At 45.9% G+C, this 10,935-nt stretch overlaps 1 protein-coding gene across 1 annotated transcript; it reads left to right on the forward strand.

The window, feature by feature from the left end:
- The first annotated feature begins 6,001 nt into the window (after nucleotides 1-6,001).
- Nucleotides 6,002-7,582, forward strand: LOC119306735 (phytosulfokine receptor 2-like). Its single transcript, XM_037582877.1, has one exon. The coding sequence runs from the start codon at nucleotides 6,066-6,068 to the stop codon at nucleotides 7,320-7,322; it is 1,257 nt and encodes a 418-aa protein (XP_037438774.1). The 5' UTR covers nucleotides 6,002-6,065; the 3' UTR covers nucleotides 7,323-7,582.
- Nucleotides 7,583-10,935: the final 3,353 nt, after the last annotated feature.

The raw sequence follows: 10,935 nt of genomic DNA on the forward strand, positions 1-10,935 counted from the left end.
GTTGAGGATTCGATTGTCCAACCTTTGCCCTATCCGACTCACGGGGTTACCCCGGTTATTAAGGATAAACTAGACCAATGCATGAGTGTTTGATGACTACATAGTCTCCCCAGAGACTTGGTTCCAGCTACCATAATCACCTTATTATCACCATCTTTCGGCATAGCCTCCCTCTCCTATCCGCCCTTTACATCTCCTTGTTCCAATATTTTGTGTCGCGGGTACCAACGAGCCCTATGATCGAGGTAGAGACAACAGATAGGAGACAAAATAGTTGCACCATAATACTCCCTCTATAACAAAATAAGTGTCTCAAGGCAGAGACACTTATTTTGTACTAAAATTGAGACACTTATTTTAGGACTGGCGGAGTATAAAGTAAAGTAAACCATCACTCCCCAAAGATAAAATAACAATGTTAGCTTAGGGTTTAAACTGAAATAGTGTTGGGTGATCCCAAAAATTGGAATATTTTATTTTATCTCCCTATAATTATTGGAAGGTTTTTTATTGGTTTTAAAGAGAAATCACCATGTGAAACCCTCAATTTAAAATAGATAAAAATCTATTCATTTTATTGAGTTGCATTTTATTTAAGATTAGGATTTTTAATACTCTGAGGATTTAATCCAACCTCATTCTAGGATTAAAGCATGATGACATGATGGCATGATGCAAAAATGAAAAGAAAACAATTATAATTAGGGTACTATCGGGAGATGTTACATTGTGGGAGTCGAAGACGCCCCAAAGAGATATATGTTGATGGTGGGCTTTCTTTACACACTGGGTCGAATAAACATAATATCTGTGTCTATTTGAAATCACTAATTAAGAGGGTTCCCCCAGCAAATGTCATCCTCTCCTCCTCTAATGGTGACAAGTGACACATCGTATGTGCACCGCTTGTCACAAACAGATAGTTTATTTGTGTTTTCTTGTCGATCTAAGTTTTCAAAATGATTTATCTCTTGAACTGTGCATCCAAATCACGAACAATTAGTCACCAATGTGTTCCTTGCGTCCCGATTTTTAAAAGTAGATCCCATGTTCATATGTTTCAATGATTGTTTTTGACAAAAAAATGCTCCAAAAGTGAACTAACATGTGCTTCCAAACTTTGCTAACCCATGTTTTCAAGTAAACTAACTTGTGCTCACACGCGGTGAAGCACAATTGTGCTTCCCCAAAGTGAACTATCTTTGTCCACTTGCATGAAGCACACGAGACCCAGATCTAGGGTTTCCCCAGGTGCAACCGGAGCAAGGTGATGCAGACTGCAATGACAATCCCTTGACAAGAAAACAACGTCAAAGACGCGCCATCGTCCACCATGACCGAAGTCGTGCCATCCACACCCCCGCAGCTGACTGGATCCGGGCGGAGCCGCGCCGTGAAGAAGTACGTAGTCGCCGGAACGCTTGCAGAGGACCTCCAGCTACCCCTGACCAGCCCACCCACACACCGCTGGCAGGCTAAGAGCCACGCGCGTTACGGATCTGAACGGGGATTAGATTCACGACCATCGCCCGACAGCTCGCCAGAGAAGATCCTTGTGCACCTATCGGCCATGGAAGCGACAACCGCCACCGCCCACCACCTCCTTTTATCGCTGCCACCATTGCAGATGCCCCTCGTGGATCTTGTACCCCTGCCATGGAGAGGAGGAGAATCGTTGTCGCTGCCATCACTACGGGCTTTGCCTGCCAGTGCTGGCGAGGGGAAGGAGAGGCAGGAATGGCTGGAGGAAGGCGGCGCTAGGGTTGCACCCATGTCGCTGGCGGGAGCGACGCGACCGGGGCTCGCTTGTTAGCTGTTCTCTTCACTTTTGTACCATCACTTAGTCCATCTTATCCTTATTACTGGTTACCCTGTAAAGGCGATAATTAGTGATGACTTGGCTGCAAGCACCACTAGCTTAGTGTCAGCGTTGTGTCTTTAATTATTGTCAACTTATTTTCAGGGCCCCCGCAAAAAAAAACTTATTTTCAGGGCCCCCGCAAAAAAAACTTATTTTCAGGGCGTGCACGAGTCCATGGGCGCACTCAAAAAAGTTAAATGACAATGACTAGTGCACAAGCGCAACGTATTTTTAGGGTGTGCACGAGTGCAACTTCTTTAGGTGTGTTCCCGTAAAAAAATCTTTTTTAGTTGTGCACGGGCGCAAGTTGACCAGCCACACGAGAGAAATGCCCCAACCATCCCACCCGTGTGGGACCCAGGAGTCAGGCGCGCGAGACCATCTTGGGCCGGAAGCCAAGCACCTCCATTCCGCTTTCTTGGAGCAGAGGAAAGAAACGCACCCCGCCGCCCCATCCGCGACGTCCCTTCAAAATCCGTCAGCCCCGATCCACCCTCCCGACCCAGAGGAAAGAAATGCAAGCAGATTTTGTGTGGCCCTTTATTTTCTCATATCTAGATTTTCCTTATTTCTTTCCAATTTTATGATTATGGCTAAATCACTAAACTGAGGACAGCATTGTCATTCATGCGAACGAGGTGGATTGGTTTCTCTTTGTTGAATATATTGTGTGCGTGTATATTGTGTCTTGGGCCCACCTCCTAGTTCTCCTGTATAGTTGAGTTGTGACCCCATCCTGTACATCATATATTTGTCCAGGCGATGAATGAGAAGGTAGTGTGGAACCAGTATGGCAGTATGAGCTCTTGTAAAATGAGAAGGCGACTCACACTATCTTCTTTCTGAAATCAAAGGCCTTCTTTACAGCAGCAAAATATCTGGGAGACAATTTCATGAACGATAGACAGATGTGGAGACAAATCAGATAGTATCAGTGGGTGCTTATTCGCCTTTACCACACCAGAATAACTGGGAGATAATTCCATGAACAATAGACAGATCTGGTGACAAATCAAACTAAGGAACAGAAGTTTACATAGGGATGTGTAATTTTGGCCCAGGACGTGAGTTTGTGGAGTGAGGAACCCGCGGGGTATCCCTGCTGCTGCCGCCTCTAGTTGTTCATCTTGGTCGCCTCGCTGCCACGTCTCCACCTCTAGAGCAGAAGCCTTAAGGACAGATTAGCTCTTTGTTATATACTCCATCCGTCTAAACTAGTGTCAAAAAATGTCTTACACTATGAGACGGAGGGGAGTTAATTGCACAAAACCACCACATTTGGAGCAAAGTTTGCAGAAAACCACTCAGTCCCTAATTTTGTGCAAAAATCACCGCGTTTATGGTAAATTTTTTACAAAATGCACTGATCAGGTGATTTAGTCCACTTAATCATTTTCTGGCAGGTGGGACCGGACTCTAAGGAGCTGACTCGGCAAAAAAATTGCATACACACCCCTAAATCTAAAAAACAAAAGCAATCAGATCCCTGTGCACAATTGCAAGGAGCGAATTGATCGAGCACACCGGGATGCCATGCCCCGGCACAGTCACACGCAGGAGGAGTGACCTGACTTACCGAGCCCGCCGGGATGCTGCGCCCTGGCCGGAGCTATCACGCGCATGAGGAGGGAGGCCGCTTCGCAGGGTGCTCTAGTGAGGGAGGTCGTCCCTTACTGCGCTCGTGGGCAGGGATGGAGGATGGAAGGAGGGATGGCTGAGGTTGGGATGCCGGCCACCGGCGCCGGCTGCGAGCACACGATGTTGTGACCTGCTCCCCTCCACTGATTGGCGGGCGGCGCCATGGCCACAGGTGCCCGGCACACTCGTTGTACACCTCGCCGGGGGTTGTGGCGGGCGGCCCCATGGCCACCAATGCCCGACGCGCGAAGCGAGCTTGCCGGTGCGAGGATACGACTAGAGCAGGAGGCAGTGGGCAGAGGGGCGGAGCTCTGGCAGCACAGAGGCGGAGCCCTCACCGGTCGGGTGCCTCCTCTCGATGGGATCGGGAGCAGAGGGGGTCGATTGCTTTTTTTTACATCTACAAGGGGGTGTATGTAAATGTTTTGCCAAGTCAGCTCCCGACAATCCGGCCCCACTTGTCAGAAAGTGATTAAAGGGCCTAAATCACTCGATCAGTGTTCTTAGCAAAAGGTTTACTGAATGTGCGGTGTGTTTTGCAAAAAAGATAGTGACCTCGTGGTTTTTTGCAAACGATACCCTAAATGTGGTGGTTTTGTGCAATTAACTCGGACGGAGGGAGTGCAAATTTACAAGCAGATTTTGTGTGGCTTTTCTTATATCTTGGTTTTCCTTGTTTCTTTCCAATTTTATAATATATATGGCTAACCTAAATCACTAAACTGAGCATAGCAGGGTCGTTCATGCGAATGAGGTGGGTTGGTTTCTCTTGATATTTGTCGAGGCGATGAACGAGAAGGTGGTACGGAACCAGTAGGAGCTCTTGGTATCTTGGAGCATGTACATGGTGTCGCCCTTCTTCCCCTTGGGATAATCTGATTCAGCACCGCTTCGCTTATTTCAGGACGCATGGTTATCCTGTGGTGCTTAGTCATCCAAGTTATGGACGATGCACAAGTTAACCAATTATTATTGTCTAAGGAGGATAGAAGTAACCATGCATTACTCCAGTTTCTTATTTTTTTTCTCGAATATGCACGAGTGTGCATATTATATATTAAAGAAGAAATGCAAAGAATGCCTCCACCATATTTACAAGGGTCACATTACAACACTACTACTCCTCACTACTCGCCCACCATTCAAGCCGAAGGAAGAAGGGGTCCATGTGCCCTCTAAACTTGTCGGCAATAGACCACATTCTTCCTTCCGACCTGACTCTACCTAGGAGTACACCTAACGAAGGAGATGCCCCATCAAAGACAATGGCATTCCGATGCTTTCACAACTCCCACATTGTTAGTAAGAAAACCGTATGAAGATCCTTCTTGTGCCAGTCATTGATCCCATGCTTTCCCTCCAGCCACCGGGCTAGGGAATCTTGTGCAGTCGGCGTCCAGTCCAGCTTGCCCGGAGCATCACATACTATGGCCCATGCTGACCTGGCAAAGACACACGTCAGTAGCACATGATCGATAGTTTCGTCCTCTTGGTCGCACAAGGGGCATGCATCTTGGTGTGGGAGGCCTCTCCTTGCCAGTTGGTCCGAGGTCCAACACCTGTTTCTTAAAGCAAGCCAAGCAAAGAACTTGCAGGTAGATGGGGCCCGAGACTTCCACATCAGCTCAGCCATTGGCTCCACCGTCCAGCCCTAGAACTTTGCCGCGTACGCTGAACGCACCGAGAAGCGGCCATTGGTCTCCCATGACCAAGAGACCAAGTCCGGCACATCCACCTGTGGCTCTCACGTGCTCACTTTTATCCAAAGCCCCAGGTATTCCTAAAGTGCGGCCACACCAATATTCTGGCCAACATCTGTTGCCCAAGACCCATTCTCCACGGCCTGGAGCGACCGATCTCGTCGATCTGATCGTATATCGTTGGGGCAATCTCTTGCACCCGCATACGGTCGATCCAAAGATCCTCCCCAGAAAAGCGTATGGAGACCACAATGTGCTTCACTCCTCGTAGCCTCCTGGACAAGTAGCTTAGCTTCTTTTGGGATCTTTATTTTAAACTCGCTCCAAGGTCAGTTTCTTATCATCTTGGTTCTATATTTGTTGATGGTGTTAGCCAGGAGGCTATATGGCTACATGGTGCATCATAAAGTGTGCGCTTTGTGCTAATTTTTCTTCTAATTTTTTTTTGCTTCCATAATTTCCTTCATTTTTAATGGCGTCCAGTGAGTAGGAAAAGAAATACATGATCATATCGTCAGAGACGTAATTTTTCTATGGTCCGTAGCAATGCCCGGTTATTCTTCTATTTCGTAGCCACCCACGAATTTCAGTCGACATGCCTGAAAATTAAGTTTGGCAGTTGTGGGCACGGACTAGTACTTGCAACGCATGGCCGCCCACGAATTCAGTCGACGGACAGCACCATGTCCAGCACCACTTGCAACGCATGCTTTCCTTCCACACGTGTATAAGATACGATGCACCACCCAAACAGTTTTTGAGCCAAACTAGAGCGTTGTCGTGTCACTCGACCAAAGCCTCATGCATCCCAAAATTGTTTCCTGCTGAGTTCTCGTGTCCGTGTACCCATAGTTACATATACCACCATGGCGAAATGCTGGCTGCTCCTCCTCTTATTGACGTTTATCTTGCCCGCTGCGCGCGCGGCATGGTGCCATCCCGACGACCTCCGCGCATTGCGGGGCTTTGCTGGGAACCTCAGCGGCGGGGGTGTCCGTCTTCGAGTCGTGTGGCGCGGCACTTCGTGCTGCAGCTGGGTAGGTGTGGGCTGTGATGGCGCCCATGGTCGTGTCACGGCGCTACGACTCCCCGGGCATGGCCTTGCGGGGCCCATCCCAGGAGCCTCTCTGGCGGGCCTCACGCGGCTGGAGGAGCTTTTTCTCGGCTCCAACTCTTTCACGGGGTCACTTCCTGAGGCGCTCTTCGGCCTCGTTGGGCTGCAGAAGCTCTCACTCGAATCCAACGAGCTCACTGGCCAGCTGAGCTCGCGCCTCCACAAGCTCAAGGTCCTCACCTTGCTAGACTTGTCCATCAACCGCTTCTCCGGCCGCCTCCTAGATGACGTGTTCTGGGACCTCACGTCACTAGAGCATTTGGTCATGCACTCCAACAACTTCTTTGGATCATTGCCGCCATCCCTATCGTCATTGTCATCTCTCCGTGAGCTCAGCCTCCGGAACAACTCCTTGTCTGGTCCGCTTGCCCGTGTCAATTTCTCTGGCATGCCACTTCTTGCTTCGGTTGACTTTGCCGCAAACTACCTCAATGGGTCACTCCCGACTAGCCTCGCGGATTGCTACGTACTCAAGTCGCTCAGCCTTGCCAGCAACCAACTCGTTGGCACCATTCCATTGTGGATTGGTGAACTTGACCACCTTCACTACCTGGATCTCTCAAATAATTCATTGGTTGGCGAGGTACCCAAGGGATTGACATTGCTCAAGGGTCTCACCACCGCTGATCATTCACCGGGTATGGCTTTCACTAACATGTCATTTTATGTGAAGCGTAATAGAAGAACACTCCAACAACAAAAACCAAATGTCATAACTGGGACCAACAACTTTGTCAAATCTGGAGAGGGCAATGTTGTATCTGGGAATGACAACACTGTTGTATCTGGTGACAGCAATACCGTATCTGGGAGCGATAATACTGTCACATCTGGGGACAAGAATGTCCTAACCGGTAGCAACCATGTTGTATCTGAAAACGACCATGTCGTAAATGGGAATGGCAATACCGTATCCGGGGGGAACAATAAGGTAACCGGCAACAACAATGTTGTATCTGGGAGTGACCACGTCGTATATGGGAATGACAGAGTCGTAACTGGAGGTTAATGATCTGTTAGTGGGTTGATTATGTCTTCCCTGACCGAGCTCACATGTCCTTGTCCAAGTTCAGTGTGGCCCACAATCACTTATTGGGGCCAACCATAGTTTGTAACTTCAAGGATATAGCATCCTGTTTCCTACTCAAAATAAAATTTTCCCTGTAATATCCACAAAACTTTTACATATATGTTGACCTGAACAGCAACGACGGCCTGCAACTGATGTAGACCAAGCGTGTTTCCTTATGTACCGCTTTGCATCATGAATGTCTAGATGTGGTGATTTTCTATCTCCTTCTCTGTGTTGTGTGACGCTTTCTTATTTTTGCTGACTGGGCTATGAATCATATAGCAAATTACAACTACTTAATGCCAGCTAGCTGTACACTTATGTAGTGCAAGTATCAATGTTACACGCATCAATGTCAAACGTTTGGATGAAGGTATTGTTGGAAATATGCCCTGGAGGCGATATTAAATGTATTGTCGTATTTCCATATTCGTAATTAACTTTATATTTATGTACCTTAATTGCATTGACTCTTGAATATGAGATTTGGATGAAACGCATTGCATGTGTGGAAACATAAATAACAATATGATCCCTAGGCATGCCTCTACAAGCTCATGCATTGACGATGATCTTGTTTTCCTGATCATGGACATTGTTACGATACTATGAGAACACCTTGTTATCAGAACAATGGAGTTGGGTAGTTTTATTCCTGCGAGAGGTCACATAGTTACTATGTTCTTGGTATTTTTATATAAAGAGTTAACATTTACTTAGTTCCTTAGACCATGAGATATTGTATGCTAACATACCGGATGGTTACTTTGGGGTTACTGAATGTCACTTCGTAACTAGATGTTAATAAAAGTAACTTACGGGTATACCAAAATTGTATGTCTCAATATCGATAGCTCAAGACTGAGATTTTCTCCTTAAACGATAGAGATACTCTATAGGCCCACTCGGTATTACGATATCATTATCGTCTGGCTAGACACATGTGTTAAGATCACGGGATACCAGAATATAGATACTAGTAAAGAGAACAAATCGGTAACAAGGATAAACGGTATAGTGATCAAAGCGTCAATGACGAGGATACTGATAATATATCACCTTGGTTTTGTAAGGTATCGCGAAGCAAAGGGAATGGTATTCGGGAACAAAAGTTTCGCTCGAGAACTTCATAAATAGGCGAGGGTTCTCAAGGATGTCCAAATCCTGGTGCTAGTTCTTAACACAAAAGTGTTCGGTCATGTCCGGTTATTTCCAAACCTGTAGGGTCACACGCTTAATAGGTAGTAATTAATATGAGAACTAAAGTCTGAGAGAATGAGCACCAAAAATGTTTTGGATGGATTCAGAAGTGTTTCGGTTGGTCCCAGAAGGGTTTCAAGAATTCTAGAAAGGTATAACATGTCCGAAAAAGTTTTGGATCTACATATGAAGAGTTTTCGGAAGGTTGCAGAGAACTTTATTTTTTGGGGAAGAAGTTCCTCTTGGGCCGACCCAAGAGGGCAGCCCCTAATGGGCCAAAAGGTCCCAAAGTGGGGACGCCCGAAAAGAAGGAAAGGGAGGAGGCTGAATCCTCTTTTGGGGGTCAAATCCTACTTGGGGTACAACCCCAATTCGGCCCCTTCTCCTCCCAATGAATAATACCACAACTCGTTGCGCCAATTGGCGCAGAGACAAACTACAACCCAAAAATAAAGCAAACTATGTGAAACATAAAATGGAAATCAAGTTAGCTATTTGAAGAGACCAACTACAACCATGGGTGCAAAGACGAAGTGCAACCAAGAGGAGAAGCAACTAATGCATCTGATTTTTATGGTCCACTATTTCAAGAATGTTTACCGTGAATGGACTGAAAATAGAGGAGCTCCCCATCCATTCCAAGGGGCCAATTCTGAAATAAATAAAAGAGTATAGTTTCATCCATTCCCACATTGGTTGCCTCCTTGTGCCTGCAAGGTCTCCTCGCATCAGGTCATCGGCATGAGCGCGTATCTGTACCAAGTTTCCTGCCACCCCACGATGGTCATTTATTTTGTAGCCTCAATGCACGATGGTTGCCAATTTTTTTTACCTATGTATGAAAAGGGTACTGGACAATTGTTGGGAAGAAGTGCAATTTAGGAAATCAAATTTCTAGTGTGGTCATCCTTGAGGCAAAGTTGATGGTTTCGAGGATAACTATCATGGTTTGCCCGTTCCAGTGGGATGCATGAAGGCAGGTAAGGTCCAGTCTACTAAAGATAAGTTCCTCAAGGGACTTTCTAATTGGATGGAGAAATATATCCCGAGTGGGACTAATGAAACTCTTATTAAAACGGTTATCAAAGCCTTGCCTATTTATGCTATGGGATCTTTAAATTTCTAGTGGGTTATGTCATGAGCTTTCCCAGGTGATTCGTAATTTCTAGTGGAGGGATGAGAAGAGCAGGTGGAAAACTCGATGGTTAGCTTAAGATAAAAACGACAATGCTTATAGGACTCAGAGTTATGGGTTTTCATGACCTTCGTTCATTTAGCCAGGTTCTTTTGGCTAACCAGGCTTGGCATTTATTGATCAAGCCAGAGTATCTATATGCGAGATTGCTAAACGCCAAATATTACCCTCACATGCATTTACTGGACACAATATTTCCTAAGCCTATCTCAACATGCTGGGAAGGTATCATATATGGCCTAGAGTTGTTGAAGGAAGGTGTTATTTGGAGGGTGCAGGATGCCAGTAATGTGAATATTTGAAAAGATAATTGGCTTACCTGTAATCCAGGTCTTAAAGTTATTGCAAAGATAGAACAAGATTAAAATTGGTGTCTGATATTGTCTTTCTTAGAACAAGAAGATGAGATGTTAATCTTGTGAGACATTTGTTTTATCCACCTATTGCCACGAGATTCTTAACCTTCAGATTCCTTCTATGGGCGAGGACTTTGTGGCTTCACGTTATGAAAAATAGCGGTTTATTCTCAGTCAACAGTGCCTACAATCTTGCTCTTCGATTAAAGAACCATAATAGGATAATAGGCAATGCAGTGGGGTTGAATGGGGAGAGGAAATTGTGGAATGTCATTTAGAAAGCTAATGTGCCTCAGAATATTGAAGTTTTTGTGTGGTGTGTGCCATCTAATAGTCTGTCCATGCAAGTTAATATGATGCCCCCCGTTTGTGCTACTTCCGGTACATATTCCATCTGTGGTAATGCTTTTTTGAGATACATTTGCGGTAATGTTGATGAGGATATTTTCCATACTATTGTTTCTTGTACAAGGGCACGAGCTCTACGTAGCTATTACAAAGGTTTTAGAGTTTCCTAAACAGCGTGTTTGGTAACAACATGGAGAGGGAATGGGAGTTATGAGATGGGAGTTTGCCAAGGAAATAGACATGGGAAATTGATTTCAAGTCCCATTCCTTTGTTTGGCAGGTGAAGGCATTTAAAAGTGGGAATTTAAGAGAGAGTTAACTACCCATGTTTGATTGGTGGGATTAGGCAGGGAATGCCTTCCCTCACGGACGTGGACAACTAATGAAACGTTTTCTTTTTGCCAATTCCCAATCCCCAACTCAATTACCAGGGCCCCCCCTAGGGAAGAGA

The sequence above is a fragment of the Triticum dicoccoides genome, chromosome 5B (assembly GCF_002162155.2).
Source record: "Triticum dicoccoides isolate Atlit2015 ecotype Zavitan chromosome 5B, WEW_v2.0, whole genome shotgun sequence".
In the NCBI taxonomy this organism is placed as follows: domain Eukaryota; kingdom Viridiplantae; phylum Streptophyta; class Magnoliopsida; order Poales; family Poaceae; genus Triticum; species Triticum dicoccoides.